This window comes from Echeneis naucrates, chromosome 12, assembly GCF_900963305.1.
Source record: "Echeneis naucrates chromosome 12, fEcheNa1.1, whole genome shotgun sequence".
In the NCBI taxonomy this organism is placed as follows: Eukaryota; Metazoa; Chordata; class Actinopteri; order Carangiformes; family Echeneidae; genus Echeneis; species Echeneis naucrates.
Genome location: NC_042522.1, coordinates 16,210,652 through 16,227,708, shown reverse-complemented (window position 1 = coordinate 16,227,708; position 17,057 = coordinate 16,210,652). Strand labels below are relative to the sequence as shown.

Sequence of the window (17,057 nt, the reverse complement as noted above, 5' to 3'; positions counted from 1 at the left end):
TCAGACATTTGCATTAAAAAAAAAGAAAAATAAAAAATCAGTTGATTTGTGATTAAAATGTTGAATATATAAAACCATGACAGATAGATTTGCATAACTATGGACTTCCTATGTGACAATATATTCTACATTTCCTATCTTTAAGCATTAACTTTAAATTTAAACTCAATCAAAGATCAATAACAAAAAAATAAATAATATCTGAAGCCTGTATTTCTGTGATGAGGCTGACAATTTGTAATTTCTCATGACTTTAAAATCCTCTGTGAGATGACTGTGAAAGTACTCAGACCTGTGAAATGATCCACTCCACTTCAAATTCTGGCACGGTTTATGTGATTCATTCCCGGCAACATGCAGTACGTATCGTATATGTAAGGGGCTGACTCACAGGTAAGCCGTCCTAGAAATAAATGAGCACACCAAATTCCGGCATCACCAGGAAAAAAAAAGGAGGTATTTCATAAGTGAGGCACAAAATAATGTAGAGTTTACTTCCATGTCCTTTTTTCTTTTGTCACGGTTCCAGGGCAGCCATACATGGTGGAGAAGAAAGAAAATTATGTTTTTTGCAACAGAAATCCAGCTCTTGTGATCATATGTCTGGTCTCAAGTGCCGTGCATGTCACAGACACTGTTTCATGTGCAGCATATATGAAAGAACACCACTGAGAAGAAGCTTGATCACAATAACAAACACTGAGGGTCACTAGGCTGAACAGCAACAGGGAGAATCTGTCAAGTATAAAAAGAGCTCATCACTTTGATGTGTTTTAACAGCAACACAAAACACATAGCAAACCACAGCCAGATTATTCAAATGTGCTTTGCTTACTGATGTTTGCGCAGAATGTTTTCTCATGCAGAGTTTGACTCCAGGAGGGATGCTGCCTCTCATCTTCTTTTTCTGTGCTCACCTTAAACCCATGATTGACCTGTCATGTCATATTATAAGCAGTGTTGCTTCCTGCCTGAAACTCTATAGACTGAGAACCAAAACTACTCAGTGACACGGGGAACATATTTGTCCAGCGGTGACAACAACAATGTTTGGCATATTCATATATTCAAAACACAGGGGCCCAACGCTGTGGTCGTAGGAGCAAGTTTGTTTAATTCACTAGTTCATAACAGGAGGATCAGGATTCACATCACGACACTCTTTGTACAGATAACCCTTACAGCTGGGGACACACTTGACACCAAGGATTCGTGAGCTTAGAATGCATACTGCTGCAATAGAATAAAAACCCATGGGTGGGTGAGTAGTTTGGACAAGTAAAACAGTTTAGTGACAGATTAGCATATTGCTGGTGGATGTGCAGTGTTTGTAGAATGAACCTTTCCACTGGCTCGGGTGTAGTAATTTCATAAAGTAATGCCTATAACAGATGCCCTGTACCGATGATCTATGCATACACACCTTTATTAGCTGTATCGGTGCACTGTGCATTGATGAGTGTGATACCTGAGAGCTGGTGGTGATGTGTGAATAAGCCACCCAGTAACAGATGTAAGATACAAACAGCTGTAAGAGCTATGTGTAAACAGTTATTCCCAAAGCATCCTCATTACCGATGACACAACAGAGGCAAGGCAACAAAACAACACAAACACAAAAAGTATATTGCTGGCCACTGTCTACCTCATTGGAGCGACAAAGGCACACAGTGGCTCTGACGATAGTGTGGAATACAAGCCAATTAGTCCCTGAAACAAGACACGTCCACTCGTTAAAATTCAATGGGTTTTGGTAGAGTAATGTGCTAATTAAGACTCATAATAAACACTGAAAATACTCAGTAACTGACTTAAAGACAAGAAAGAAAGAAAAAAGGAGAGGATAAAAAATACACATACAATCCAAAGATCTGTAGCCCCGACTTGGCTGCCAGCTGCTCAAACAGGAAGAACCGTACCTAAGCAAGCGCACCCATGCACTGAAAGCTTTTAATTAAATTCCCCCTTTTATCAATGCTACAAAAAAGTTTAGTGCAGGAGCTTTAGCTGAGCTTAAAACAAAAGGTAAAAAACAAAACAAAATTAGTAAAACTCCTGTTTGATCTTTGAACATACTGGATACATTCCCCAAGGTTAAACACAACCCTAACGTTCGTTTAGGCTGCACTTCAGAATTGAATGTGTGCAGTGCGTGTAATTATCCAAAATCGGCCTTACTTCAGACTTGTCATTTGTATGATGCACCTCAGGCACATAGGGTGGAGTTTTCCAAAGATCTTTCTGGAAGCTCAACGCTGCTCTTTAGATCAAAGTGAGCTGAAGCTTTGAGAGTGGGTGTGACTGTGACTCAGAATAATTAAAACGCAGGAAGAAATTCTGAGATCAGCCAATGCTGATTTTGTGAGATATGCCGCCTTTTCTACTAAAGCCTTGATCGAGGGAAGTCCCTCTTAGACATTGTTCACATGAAAGTTCCCTTCTGATGTACGTCCTAAAAAAGATATTATCACAGATATCATCATCAAAAGAAACTGTATGTGGCTGTCAGGGAAACAAACACTTAAGGTAGCACTTTAGGTCTGTTATTTACATTTTTGTGTTGTAATAGACTGAAAATTTCAAAAAGAATAACTACAAACACACTGGGATGCTATTAATCTGCATTAATTAGGATTAAAAAGGTCCTCAGGACTGACAATTTGTTTCTGTTTGATCGTTTCCATCTAAGGAACAGTGCCAGGGAACTACAAACCTTTTAAGGAACTTGTATCAACCAAAAAAATCCACACACGAACTGGAGTACCTGAACCTATTAATCCGTATCATTTGGGATGTTTTGTCAAAAGCAGGAGCTCAAAGCTAAACCCTAACCTACTGTTCTCTATAAATCCAATAACTCATGCTCTCACAGTCATAATCAATAACCTGAAGTCAATTATGTACATTTTACAATCATTCAAATTTTTGTTCAGATTTTCTGAAAGGCTCTTGGGCTACAATACTTCTCATTTGCCTGTCAAAAAAGGGTTCACACCCAACAAAGAGTGAGGAGAAACAAATGATCAATACAACCCATAGTAACAAATAAAAACAGAACAGGAGAAACATAAAATCTGAGGTGCCAAGGGAAAGAGATGCTGTGTTTACACACCGGGTTCCAAATAATGGACTTGATCCAGCATCAGTCTGTTTGGATAATATTAGGTCAAGATAACAATTCAGTAATTGAGGCAAATAAATAAATAAATTCATTACCATTGTAACGTAGTAACATAAATTACAGTGAGGGAAAGAGAATGAAGGAAGAGGTAGGATGGATGGATCTGAACAAAGAGGAGGAAGAGGAGGAGGAGAAGTGCGGGGGGTTGAACGGCAGAGGCCTCACTCTGGAGCTCCATTTGTCGTTCCTGCCATTCTCTCTTCATCTCCCATTTTCTGGTGCTGCAATCTGGCGTAAGTCACTGCATCACCCCTGAGAGAGACAGAGAGAGCGAAAGAGAGAGAAAGGGGAGACGGGGTGCGAGGGGAGGACGGCAATAAAAAGTAATGGGGAGGAAGAGATGAGTACAAACCCAGAAAAAGCAGGTGTCAACAGGAAAGGGTGACCGTGTTAACTGAACTGTCAAAAGTTAATCAGCATGAATTAAAAGGCTCATTAGAATTGTTAGAACTTCCACACATTAAATAAAAATCTTATTAACTGATTATAATGTGTCATACTGCATTTAATATGAAAGCCTGTTATAATTGAGTGTTTTTAGAGTGAGACATCAAAGGATAAGAGTAATTACAAAATTAATCATTGAAAGTACTGCACAGCTTTTATTCAAATTGACACTGGAAATAAATTATATGAAATAGCTGTTCTCTAAGTGGTTTTATATATGTCATTGCATGTTACTAAATACGACTAGACATCTTACTTTTTGCCCAAAGACGCAAGTCCATACAGAACTCCTGTTGCAAAGGCGATGGCATTTCCAAACAAGGTGGTAAAGGAGAAACTCAAGAATATGGGAAACAGAGCCATTCTGAAAATTAGCAACCGAGGGAGAAGCCAAGAAGAGACAAAAACAAAAGTCAGTAAATCAAATAAAGAACGTGCAATTATGTTCCCAAAAAGGTATCCAACAGCTTTTAAAAAAGATAATAAACCAGAAATTCCAAGTTCTACAAAATATTATATGCAATGCACAGTCTTTCTCACCCGCAGTAGAAGAGGGCTTTCTGCCAGGGTTTGAGTTTGTCTGCACGCGCTGCTACTGCATTAGCAAACTCTATAAACTGGCAACAGAACGGGACTTCGCACAGGAACAGTACGAAGGCAGTCAACCTTGAGACAGGAGGAGAGGACAGACACAGAGTGAATAATCGTTTTGGGCACTTCCATCTGAAATACTGCACACCTGTGGCAAAAATGATGTGGAGGAATTTCACCACCGCAGACAGTTAGAGAATCACAATGCGGTTTTTGTCATTACTCAGAGGAACAACTCGGGCCGTAGTGCTACTGCTCATTTTGCTGAAAGTAAGAAAGTTTCTAACATTTACCGTCTTATTTGCTTTTGATTTGATTATCAATTCATGGCAAGACACTAACATTAACTTTCTTCATTCAGTCGATTTGATGATCATGTTCAAATCACTGGATTATGTAAAAAGCATCTGTGAAAGTAAAAATGGCAATGTCCCTGTGCTGTATGGAAAAACAATCTATTTTTTTTTTATGGTCAATTCTAAAAAGTCATATTTGAATTTAAAGAACAAATTCCTGCAGCCTTTGGTAAGGTGTTGTTCGGATATTGCTGTAGGTGTGGTTACTGTTAGCTATTGATGAAAACTAATACTCTCCATTAAAAGAAGGAATGGAAATGAACAGGTAACACTAAGTCAAGCGTGAGGCTTGACACATATAGTACAAATGCTGGACATCTGGACATTAAGAGCTTTGATGGGCCATTCATGTTTAAGATTGTTTGTATGTCTTGATGTCAATTCATTAGATTAAACAGTCATCGGTTTGCTTCAGACAACACCCACTGTGAATCCCTATTCTGAAGTCAATATTGACCCAAACACAAAAGAATGAACACTGATATTAACTAGAGTAGCTTCCATTTTCTAAATAAAAAGGTTGCATAGTGTGTCTCTTGTTTTACTCCTTTGTAGTGGCTGCAGCATAGAATCGGCCCTTTGGGAATGTGAAAGATCTCATTTGTGCGTTGAAGTGTAAAAAGACTTACACCATCCACACTCCTGCAGCAATATTTAAAGGGTTCACTGTGACACAGTTCCACACTCCTGAGATGCCACAGGCTGCATGACATGGAAAAACAAAAGACAAAGAAAAAGCCATGTTAAAAAGAACATATTTTTATTGCAAAAGTTAGCCTTTGTGATTAATAAATTATTCTATCTAACCAATTGACAATTTATTTGAGTATATATCAGCAATGCAGAATTTGTGCAGCATTTACACTGTATAAAACTGAATGGAAAGCAAACACACACATTGCCTGGATACAAAAAAGCAGATTAGAAACAGCTGAAACGCATTTAACACAATGGGGGAACTCATGCACTCATATCTAGATATGAAAGCCATTATGACACATGCTTGGTATGAAAATTAATTATCCATATCAATTCTGCAACACTAATTACCAGTGTGTCAAAATCAAAGTGGACTATATTTTTTCATGTACATGACCATTTGTTTCAGGCAGATTCTGCTGATGATAATTTAGGATAATTCTGGGTATTTTCAATGAGCCATGACTGAGACTTGTGTTGAAATTATACTTATTTGGCTGCAGATCTCTACACAAGGCCACACAAAATTTAAGCATGTCTGAGTGGGCAAAAATCTGCTCATACTCAGGTAGGCAGTGACTGAAACGGTCCCTTTCAAATGCAAAATCTGCAGATAAAAGATGCAGTTTATTAAGGTGTTAATTAACCTGCCAAAAGTATGACATCATGAAAAATGTCCATAAAAGTCCAGCATGTTTTGAACTATTTCAAAGTAAAGGCCATCGTGTGCCACAGGTTTACACTACAACTCCAAAGTGGGAATAGAGCGTGAACATGTCTGATGTCTACATGAACTGTGAGGTCTGGCAATCCCACAGTGGAAGATCTATGTAGCATATCCTGCTCCTTTCCAGACCATCCAGCCTGCTTAATAATACAGAGCCCATTGAATATGCACTGCCCCAGCTGGTTAATGTGATACCATCACTGAGACTCTGGTGTCACTGTGAGAGAGAAGGATTGCAGGAAGGCTGTAATGCTGCTGGAAATCTGCAAAGCCAGCAGTTAAATCACTTCTGTGTCACGCTGAACTCCTGAGGAAAGGAGCCATAACACCTGCTGTGGAGGGCTTTTAGATCATCAAGGTTATTTAGGAATAACAAGTTGCTCCAGTATGTGGAAGCCAGACAAACAGGCAGTCCATTGTAATAGCTGCTGCAGTAATGGGGACAATAGGCTGTGACACAGCTATTGTCTGGCTTAGCTGAGCAATTGACATGAGATATATGCACAGAAAAAAAAACATGACTTTAAAAATAGTAAGCTAATGTAATTCCTGTCCTGTCTCTGCTCTGGGCCTTGTATGAATACTGAGCCAAAGTGGCCACACAGTAAACAGCAAGCTGGTAAGAAAATAAATAAATATACCTGTGACAGAAAACTGCAAACTGACTCTGAGCACAGTCAGTGGTTGGATTCTTTAGAAATGCATGCTGTCATTTTTTTTTTAATTAATCAGAAAATAGAAGATATAACTTACATATTCCTCCCAAAACCCCAGCTATTTTGCAGAGCCATCGGTACCACCAGGTCATGCCATCGTCCTCCGGAGCGGCTTTAGTGGACGCTGCAGCCTCCTCAGAGCTCATTGTGTTTTTCTAGCTCCGTTAGCTAAAGCTACTCAAATCTAATATTTCCAGCTGTCAGCCTGAGCCCGGCTAACGCAAGCTAAGTTAGCCAGACTAACTGCTAGCTTGTTTCTCACGGCACGGATTTCCCCTCCCAGTGTTTTCTAAACTGATTATATATGTCTTTGGTATTTTCTTTCCTCTGTTTGGTCTTGTTGGGGCCGGTTGCCTGACGCTGCCAGCGGCTTCTTGGCGTCCCCCCCTCCCCGCGTCACTTAGCGCCAGCTAACCGGCTAGCTGATGCTAAAAAGCACAGCTAACCAGCTGTGATATATCACCGCGGCATCTGGCCTCGTCTCCTGAAAACGGCGTCTTCTGCGATCACGGACAGAAAACGACCCACGACGCGCTTTCTGGTGGTTTTGCAACTGTTTAGTTTCCAGCCAGGTATTTTTTTGGGCCCACGTCCGCTGCTCCGTTGTTCTGCATCGGACTGCTCAGCAGCTGTCAGCGGTGCATTGTGGGAAGGATTTCATCTGCGTCATCGTTTGTTTACATGTGTCCGGATCCGCAGACGTGCAGCGTCGGGATTCATATTTTACTAAGCATTTGTGTTTTGTCATCTGTAGTGGACATTAGTTTTTTAATGCTTTAAGATAAAACATTCAAACATGCAGATTTCCTCTCTGCGTGTTTAAATGTTTTATGTTTGACATCAATGATATCCTGTTGTCCACTGCTGTGCATGTTATAAAATTTTTAATAAAGTTAAAAAAAAAATCTTTACCACCCCCACACTTAAATGATCCCAAAAAAGTCAAAAATGAAAACAGTTTTCGCCCCCCTGGGTTTCAGGATGTTATCACAGCAGGCCAATGAAAGCCTAACAGTCTTATCTTCATTACAAAATGTTCATCTAAATGTAAACTATGCCCTGGTTTCTGACAACTGCCTGAAAAATCTGAATCCTGTTAATCTGGATATATCACTTAATATTAATGAAAATATTAAATGATTTATATATAGGACTCTATATTTTTCCTAGAACTTTCATTAGTTGGTACCGAAACAAAAAAACTTTCAGTGATTGTCTTTTCACCACAACTGACGAACAGCTCAGAAACAAAAAATAATCAACCACCTTGCAGGTAATTCTTTACATACCTAAAATCCTGTAATTTCACACTAATATTGAAATGAATGGAATTTTTATTTGTTTTCAATTAGGGACGGAAATCGAGATGGTTAAATTGAATTACTATGCGGAAGATGAAACATGGTTTTCCAGCTAGGTAGATAATTGAGCCTTTGATCATTCTGCAACATCTTCAGATGTCTAAGGTGCTTCCTCCAAGAACTTGTGGACTTGTATTCTATTTGAAGAAGAGGTAGTTTCAGTCCGTGACTCAAACGTGATAGAAACCCAAACAAATTAGCTGCTGCCTGTCGGATGATTCATTCAGAATTAAATAAATCAAAATTGCATGGTTGTCCATTTATGACTGAATGGAAAAAAAGTAGAGATGACAAAACAAACATTATTTCACTTGTATCCTTGCACATGAAAGCAAAACAAAGAACCTGTTTTTCCACTATTAAATATCCAATTAATCTTTAATTACCCATTTACATTTTTATATACAGCATATTTTTCACAAATCTCTCATATTCTCTATGAGAGCATAGCAATGTTTCCTAGGTTTATTTCAACACAGTTTGTACTTAGCAAGTCCACTCTGTAGGGGGATGAACTGTGTCTGCTTTTACAGAGAGAGGGGTAACAGTCATCTGTGTGTGTTTCAGTGACCAGTTCTGCCAATTAAGGCTTGCAGCCTCATTCAGACAGTAGAGTGGACTGTAGTGGTCTCAGGGTCCTTCGGCTGATCTTCCTCTGCTCCAGTATTGGCCATATTTTCCTCTTCCCTGTGGGTGTGTGACACAGCATACCATCGATGGTCTGCTGAGTCACCTGTCCAGCTTGTTTAAGCCGAGTCACTATCTGCTCTACTTCCGCCATGTATGGTCCACCCTCACATTGCAAGCGCAGCAAATTCACCTGTTGAAGAAGTCACAAGAGACAACTGAGTCCACTGTTTTACAATGGTGTTTAGAGTCGTTTACATTTTAATTTCTGTAACCTATATCAACGTTTTCACATTCACAGTGTGAAGAATGTTTTTTTAAAAAGAAGAGCAGGATGCAAATAAAGATGCAATCAATTACGACTAAGTAGGATCTGTGTTATAGAGATAACAGATGTTTGACTCACCACCTCCTGGGAAAATTCAAGCTTCTTCACAAAAAAAGGGCCCTTAGGCAATAAGACTGCAGACATCGTGGAAATGGCATCTTTCACTGCTCCTGACATTGCTAGCAAAACAATCTAAATTACAGTGAAAATGCATTAATAAATGAACAATCACAGCAATAAATACTGCATAATACAATTAAATAAGGCAAGCTTACTTTCAAGTTTTGGCATATTCTATTGTCTGTGTTCATAATTTGTGAATAAAATGACTGTGCTTTTTCTGTGTCATTCTGAAACAAAAAAGGAAGAGAAAAGAGTTTTGTTAATGGCAGTTCAATGTTCTCACTTTTTTGCATGAATGGAAAGTATAGACCTGTATATCCCACCTGCCTAAGTGCTAATGCAACAGCAAAGCAATAACCATGTCTGGGGATGAGAATCCCTTTGGTCTGTTCCTCCTCTATAAGGGCAATGCAGATCTTGTAGGAGTCTGATGTGTTCTGACAACATTAAACAGGAAACCAATTCACAACAAATTCAACAATGTCTTAAGTTACAAAGTCTCCTTTGATTTGATGAAAGTAAAAAATAATTTAATTTTACCAGTTTGTAGCAGGTACCAGTTGCAAGTGTCATGGTGTCTTTGTTATATGGTACATCTTGTTTCCTCATTGTTCTGAGGACCTCTAGAGCCTCTGCAATAGCCAACATTTGGAAGTAATATTATAAATGTGTTACAATAATGGAAACACAAAACTAGCGGGTTAATGCTTTACTTACCTTCATATAAATCTTTTGTGAATAACATGTCTAATGCAATGTTAAAAGATGTTGTGTCGTTGAAAAATCCTCTCATTCTCTATTCACACAAGGAAAACAAAATGTCATTTTTCATGTATTTTCAACACACCTTTTCAATAGAATAGTGTCTAAAGTAGTATTTTACCATATCTGTAAGAGTAGCAGCAGCTATTTCTTCCAGACCCAGTTCATAGCACAGTCTCATGAAGAGAGGACCAAACTTAAACTCTCCATGTTCCATGTTTCGGTTCTCTGTGTGATACCTATTGAGTGTAAATTCATGTCTCATCTTTTCGAGATTAACATTCAGAATTAATCATAAATTATACATTGACGATACGCCATTTTCTGTTTTCATGGAAAGTCAGAATTTCCTTCATGCTAGTAGGTGATAACAGCCAGAAGTCTTGGTTTGTGAAGTATGAAACTTTCAAGAAAGGATATGCTGTACCTATAGATGGCATCTCTGGCTATTGCCAAGTCATCTGCAGATTGGCACAGGTGAAGAAGAAGCTTTAGCTCATCTCTTAGAATTAGTTCGTTCCTTTGTAGCTTTTCATTGAATAGCTGAATATAATTTCCTGTACATTTAGATAAAGATATAAATTTCTGGTTATCACATATCACAAACAATATTAACAATTTGAATGCACTTTTAGGGCAACTGAAAATAACTACTTCACCTTTGGATCCAAGGTGAGCCACAGCCAACTTCCTTTGCTGGAAGTCTTGAAGTTTGATAACATCTTCTGACAACAGATGCCTCTTTGCTGTAGAGAAAACATTTTTTTTAATCGCCAGATGCTACCTCTGGTATAATATCAACCACCAAATGATTCCCAAAAATAAAATAAGCAACTCACACCTTCTTGAGAGACCCTTTTATCATAACTTAGCGCTGCTGGATATGTAATCAGTGGGACAAGAAGTTGTCTATTTTCTATTAATTGATCAAAACAGTAACTAACTAATGATTTCAGCACCACAATCGTAATATGTTTCCATATTAACCATGATAACCAGAAAAAAGGACGAGTTGGTTAAATGATGTTAAGCCTCGGTTTCATCAACAACCATACAACTCTTGCAAACTGCGCAGGTTAACACACATGCTGACTTTGTTTTGGTGGACTTTATTGCAATAGCAACACGGCTTTATGAAAAGTCAAAGCATTGCACAAACAGGTAAACATCGTGACATTGTTGTATTGCACACGTGTGTTATTTTCAAGTTGCTAATGAAGCTTCTTTCAGCCTGTTAAAAAAGAAAAAGAAATTTTAACGGTTCCATACAAGACAAATATTGAAGGGAGAGGTTATTAATCTTACCTCCCGCACAGCTTTCAATCCATCCTGGCTGTAAAATACCGAGAAATACACCTTTGCAGGGATCATGTAACAGCGACCGACAACATTTACCGAACCTGCCCAGCGCCATAGTGTCCGCTGTCTGTACCACTGCGATGAAAACAAAGGGGATGCTTTTCGACACATTATCGTCTATATTATTCAGATAATAAAATAAAAAAACACAAAACCAAAACACTTAGTCGCGTTTGGCTATAGATTCTTACCCCATAAATGCTATTTTCTTTTTCAAGAGAGCAGGAGAACACATTTTGGTATTATTATTTTTAAAGGTGCGCGACGCAGTTTGCAGTTGGTACGATCCAATATGGCAGCCACCAGCAAACCGGTGTAAGAGTACAAACACAAGTTTTGATTCGACATGTTTGCTGTTGTTGTGTTTTTGTTTCCTCTCTGTAACGCCAAGTCGTGTATATTTTTTTGGTGTATTTTTAGTTTTGCAAGTGTTTAATTTCTAACCAACAGGTAATTAAAGGTGTTGTCGATTTTTAGCCTGCCGGTGGTGCTGTTGCCCTTCACCCAAAATACGTTTGCACGGTTTCAGGGCTCACTGTGATGTTTAATCTGTGTCATGCAAGTAATACTTTTTATTTTAATATTTTTATTATTGTTATTGTTGTTGTTTCTCCACTCAGTGTTGCGGAAGGAGAAGGATGCATCGATTGAGTGGAGGCCCTGATACAGCAGCCAAATACCTCAGGAATACATTTCAGTTTGGGAAGAAGTCATGCAGGTACTGTACTGAAGATTATATTTTTTAATCGAAAATAGTTTGTTGAACAAAGTCACACAACCGTGAAAAGCGCCCGGAAATTTAGCACGGCAGATGTTTTCAATTTTCCAGATTGATCAGCTCGGCTGTTGAAAAGCAAAAGAAAAACTTGCAACAATAAATGCTTTAAAATGTTCAAATAAACAGTTGGCCAATTGTTTCAGCTTTCCACGTTTTTTTTTTGTGTTGTTTTTTAACAAACACCAGAGCCAGGATTTGCCTGGGAGTTCCCTTTCCACTAAATAAGACATTGATATAAATGAGGTGGACAAAATAAAATAAACACCCTTCATTGTAATACTGTACAGCTCAAAAGCAACACCATCAGCTGCAGCCTCCAAATCACTATAAAGTTGAATCAACACTTACTTTAAACAGCTTAAACGGATGAACATTTTAACCTCCGTGAAGGTGTGGCTCATAGCAACACTGTCGTATTAGACTTTGTTGACTCCATTATCTGATAAACTGATTTGACCATTTTTGCCAGATCCTTCTTAGTTTTTTTTTTTTTTTTTTTTATTAAAAAAAAAAAAAAAAGAACACTTTAACTGTTATGGACAAGGAAAATGTTTTTATGCTGGCTCCTCCACAAAGTTAGCCCCTGTAAGAGCTAAACATGCCACGAGGTAGTGGACCCACTGACCTGTACCCTGTTAAATAACTGAGGAATTACGTTCATAGAAAAGACTGTAACTGCATTTTCTCTGAGGGTAATAGATTTTAAATTCTGCGGTTCACTGAAATACTTTTTAGAGTCACCTTAGCTTTTTGTTAATGTACTCAATGTTTTCTTATTTCTTGTTGTGTTATAATTTTAGCATTGCATAAACTGTATTTTTGACTGTAACATAATCAAACCTGCAGGCCCACGTAAGTGGTAAAATATGTATTCTGAGGATTGAGGTGCTTTTTAAATTGACTCCAAAGATAGATTATCATGCAGAAAGAAAAATAGGGCTGGGGCAGGGAGGATCCCCTAGTGTTGCCTTGGCAACAAGATCTCAGCCCATCCAGCTGAGATGGCTTGCTAAACCAATCAGAATCAGGGCCCTGGATAATTTATGGTTTCCTGCAAGGTGTATGAGTCTCTGAGGGATTGCTCTCTCTGTCTCTTGCTCTTTCTTTTTTCGTGCATATGTATGAATACATGCATGATTTTAAATGAAAAACACATCTAGCTACAGGTTTAATGTGAGGGAAGCTTGTGCGAGGTTGCTCGGATAATTCTGTAACATTTGTAGTACTCAGACTCTGATTTCCCCTGACAAAACAGCTAGGTTGTGGCAGCAAATAGTAGCTCTTGCATCCTCTTTGATTTAGCCCTTAGTGTTCTTCCTTTTGATTTTGGAAACTGTCTGGGCTGTCCTATCATCATTAATAAATGTTCCTGTTGAAGCAGTTTTGGCACACAAAAAAAGCAGCTGGTTCTGATTACAGCGTCAGTCACAGTTATTAAGGAAGACAGTTAAATAAGTTGGCTTCCCTTTTTTGCAAGACTTGTATATTTACATTCCTTTTCACTCGGAGGCAGATTTCCTAAATTATGAATGCCTGTGGCTGCCTGTCATGTTTTGATAAATAGAAGGGATGCTCTGTCATTTGCATAACTTGTGTGAAATAATGTAAGAATATATGGAAGGAGCAATAAAAGCTTTTCACTCTCCAGTGTGCAGTATATTTTCTGTAGCCGCTTTTAGAGTGTGGTTCACCAGCTGAGGGTTCACTTGTTAGGAGGCAGTAATTGTGTGAACTTGCGGTCCCCCTTGTACAATAAAGAGATGTTGAAATGTAGAGACATGTCATCTTATCATGCACTGCTCCGTTCATTCTCTGCTTTCTCAGTCAATGTCCCTGGGGCGTCTTGTTTGAGACACTCCTGCATCAGACTGTATACTGGAAGAACTAAATATGCTGCGAATCACAATTTTTGTTCAAATATATATACATAGATATATGTATATATAGAGATATTTTATGTTATTATGAACAGCATATCTTACTAATATCTGATTTTGTAATTTTATTTCCTTTGCATTAGAGGCTGTTGCTGTTGCATTAGAGTAGTGATGGTTCAGCACTGCTGCTTCACAGCATTGTCCTGGGTATGCCATTGCAGGTGTTTCCTCCTGATATCCAAAGCAAAGAATGTGCTTGTTAGACATTTTTCTAATGTTCTAACTAATGAATTGATCCACAGACACTGAATTGTGGCCGCCCACCACTTATGAACAGCTCAGATGAAAAGCAGAGGAGAAATCAACTCCAGGAATTACTGAAGAAAGTTAGTTCAACTGCACTCAATGTCTTTCTACATCATAACATCTATTCCCTTTGTATGTCTGGTAAACAAGGCAAAAAACAAAACAAAACAGAAAATAATTGTCTCTTAAAACCAATCACGTGTGCATAAAACATTAACAGTAGCCACTGTTTTGTTCTGTCATTATACGAGACAACTTTGTTGCCAGTCTGTAATTAGCACCCATAGGCCATTTTATGTTTATTCTGAGTTCTGTAGTTCACAGTAATTCTGAGGAGACAAAGTAAATGTGAGTAGAGTTGATTCAGTGGCTACTAAATTCATTTTAACCCTGAGACATTCCAAAAGATATCACACAGAAGGACAAATGCTGCTGGTGTGGCTTTATGGATGAGCTCAGCCTGACGCATTTCTTTTTTTCCATCTGTTAGCTTGCAGAAGCAATGTTGGCTGGCAGGGGTTTCATGTAACCTTACGAGAAATAACCTGCCATCTTTATAATATAATACATACTAACACAATGAGGTAATATATATGGATAAAAAAACAGACACAAACCCTAGTTTTTCACAACAGATTTTATTGTGGTTGTTTTTGAATGTTTGTTCTTGAGTAGTAGTCCTCTTATGTCAGATTTCCCATATGGGGAGAGGAAATATTGCACACAAACATCAGAAAGCACTAAGGAATACTCACTTGAAACTAATTGCTATAGGTTATATATGAGTTTGGGGAAAGGGGCGGAGAGGATGCATGATCACGAGACAAATATACCACACAGCTGCAGACAAACATTATTAAAGTTCTCCTAAGAGAAAGATAAGGAGAAAAAGGCAGAGATAACCAGACAGAGAGAGAAATAGAGAAAGTGTAGAAAGAGAGAGAGAGAGAGATAGGACAGAGAAAAGAGAAATGTCAAGTCAAGAGAAAAGTCAGTTCAGAATTGAAGGTTTGTTGTTTAACAATATGGTTGTGATATTAGTTTGAGGTTCCACTGCAGGACAAGTGTATAGTGGTATCATGAACACCTGACATAATATCTGAAAAATCTAGTGAGTTTGGTGTGTTGATTTAATAACCCAGAGCACCTAAGGCTGTACTCATCGTGCGTCGATTTGTTAAATATTTCTCCAGAGGCTGGCCTTTCATAGTTGGCCTTTGTACTGTTAGTTTGGTATGTGTCGTGTTTGTGTTTAAAGTGTCTAGTTTTCGTTTTACATGCTTTCATCTGAAACACCCAGTCACTCTCACTCTCATCTCTGTGTGCTGCCCCTCTCAAGCTGCGCCTCTCTTGGAAGCTGCTACCTTTCCTGCCTGAAGAGGAGAAACTCGAATGTCACACGAGATTGTCATCCTCCCTAAATGCTCACATCGACCTGAAAATCTACACTGTGCTGCACCCAAAATCAAGCTTTACAGTGACACAGTGCAACAAGCAACCATTGGAGTTACTGTAATATACAATGTCATGGCACAACTTGCAGAAATCATAAAATGCTCGTCACATTTACTTGTGTAGACTGTATAGCCCTGGTTTTCTCAATGCAAATCTGAGCAAAATCCCCATTAAAAGAAGAAAAAAAGAAACCCTAATACGTCATAACTCATGCGCATCTTTCAACCATTCCATCAGCAGCAAAGCTATTTATAATTATAATACAATGCTTTAGAAAAACAAGACATTTTAAGGTTTATGAAAATATCCTGCTTCACCAGCTTTACATCAAGAAAAGGCTAGCTCCCCCGTAGCTTAATGATTACATAAAAACCGGGTAATAGAAATAAGACCTTTTTTTTGTCTTTCTGAAATAACTTAAAATCTGTAAATAAAACAAATAAATCAAATAAAAGGCAGTCTTCTAACAAGCATTAATTTTGTGGAATATGGTATGATTTTACAGATGTTAAAGCGGCAAAGGAGAGCATTCTGAGACAACATTTTGTTGCACAGTGTAAAAAGGCGATCTGGAAAATCATGCACAATAATTTAACATAATAGATGAACTTTCATTCACAAGCAGCAATATAAACCAGAAAAAACAAGGAAAATGTCCACCTGAAATAAAAGTCACCCACCTTAAACTATTTTATAATGGTTGGGGCACTCGACTGTCTCGCCAGTGATGAATATGAAGTCAGGCATCCTATTAATGCTTTTTTGATGTTGAGTATCCCTTCAAGTCAATTTATGTTTACCGTCATTCAGCTAAGTCACTATTTGAAAGTCCTCTTATGGATTATCTCCACTATGTAGACTTTACCTTTCGTTCTGCTTGTTGCACCAGTTCTTATACATTCATCTAGACTCTCTAAGGCAATAACAGAAAACACTGTTTTATCCTTTGGTGTGGATAACAACCATTATTTAACAATATACCACAGACAGGGATGTTTTGTTCCTTGACATCTGTAAAGTTTTTTGTTCTGGGGATGTACTGAGCACATCATCATTAGCTACCTGCTAGAGTTGGCTAATGTCATGGCAGGTTTATAATTTCCTCCCAGTACAGTCAATTTACACCTACAAATCACATAACAACTTGAGGATGTCAAGGATGTAATTACCTAATAGAGACAACACTGGCCGTCTGTTACTGTTCATCCTCAGTTTGGTTATTTATTTTCTTCAGAGTTTAGTACAGAGGAAGTATAATTTTAGCTTTTAAGTGTTAGCGTTTAATGTCTGCTTCGGTTTTATGCTACATGGACTTTCTCGTTTTCCTCAGTAAATAATGATCCATCTCATTATCAGTCACTAGG

General features: G+C 38.3%; 2 protein-coding genes across 3 annotated transcripts; both read right to left on the bottom strand.

Annotated features, from left to right (window-relative positions):
* Positions 1–1,100: 1,100 nt before the first annotated feature.
* On the bottom strand, positions 1,101–7,348 carry cacfd1 (calcium channel flower domain containing 1). 2 transcript variants are annotated; one of them, XM_029515960.1, is made up of 5 exons: positions 6,755–7,348; positions 5,205–5,277; positions 4,169–4,294; positions 3,885–3,992; positions 1,101–3,433 (listed from the first exon to the last, which is right to left on the bottom strand). In XM_029515960.1, the coding sequence occupies exons 1-5, from the start codon at positions 6,861–6,863 to the stop codon at positions 3,343–3,345; spliced, it is 507 nt and encodes a 168-aa protein (XP_029371820.1). In that variant the 5' UTR covers positions 6,864–7,348; the 3' UTR covers positions 1,101–3,342. The 2 variants fall into 2 exon arrangements, with proteins under 2 accessions (XP_029371820.1, XP_029371821.1); XM_029515961.1 differs by lacking the exon at positions 4,169–4,294.
* A 992-nt stretch (positions 7,349–8,340) lies between these two features.
* On the bottom strand, positions 8,341–11,338 carry ptcd2 (pentatricopeptide repeat domain 2). The gene is made up of 10 exons (XM_029516221.1): positions 11,224–11,338; positions 10,548–10,664; positions 10,346–10,475; positions 10,040–10,157; positions 9,874–9,952; positions 9,697–9,788; positions 9,480–9,593; positions 9,309–9,383; positions 9,112–9,225; positions 8,341–8,898 (listed from the first exon to the last, which is right to left on the bottom strand). The coding sequence occupies exons 1-10, from the start codon at positions 11,330–11,332 to the stop codon at positions 8,677–8,679; spliced, it is 1,170 nt and encodes a 389-aa protein (XP_029372081.1). The 5' UTR covers positions 11,333–11,338; the 3' UTR covers positions 8,341–8,676.
* Between the last annotated feature and the right edge of the window lie 5,719 nt (positions 11,339–17,057).

Excerpts from the sequence above, each read along its gene's own strand:
- ptcd2 (XM_029516221.1), bottom strand. The coding sequence starts at position 11,332 with ATGGCGCTGGGCAGGTTCGGTAAATGTTGTCGGTCGCTGTTACATGAT. Across the intron at positions 10,476-10,547 it reads TATTTTCAGTTGCCCTAAAA|GAAATTATATTCAGCTATTC; the intron begins GTGCATTCAAAT and ends CTAAATGTACAG. Across the intron at positions 8,899-9,111 it reads TTGAATTTTCCCAGGAGGTG|GTGAATTTGCTGCGCTTGCA; the intron begins GTGAGTCAAACA and ends CTTCTTCAACAG.
- cacfd1 (XM_029515960.1), bottom strand. The coding sequence starts at position 6,863 with ATGAGCTCTGAGGAGGCTGCAGCGTCCACTAAAGCCGCTCCGGAGGAC. Across the intron at positions 5,278-6,754 it reads TGGGGTTTTGGGAGGAATAT|CCTGTGGCATCTCAGGAGTG; the intron begins GTAAGTTATATC and ends CATGTCATGCAG. Across the intron at positions 3,434-3,884 it reads CTTGCGTCTTTGGGCAAAAA|GGGTGATGCAGTGACTTACG; the intron begins GTAAGATGTCTA and ends TGTCTCTCTCAG.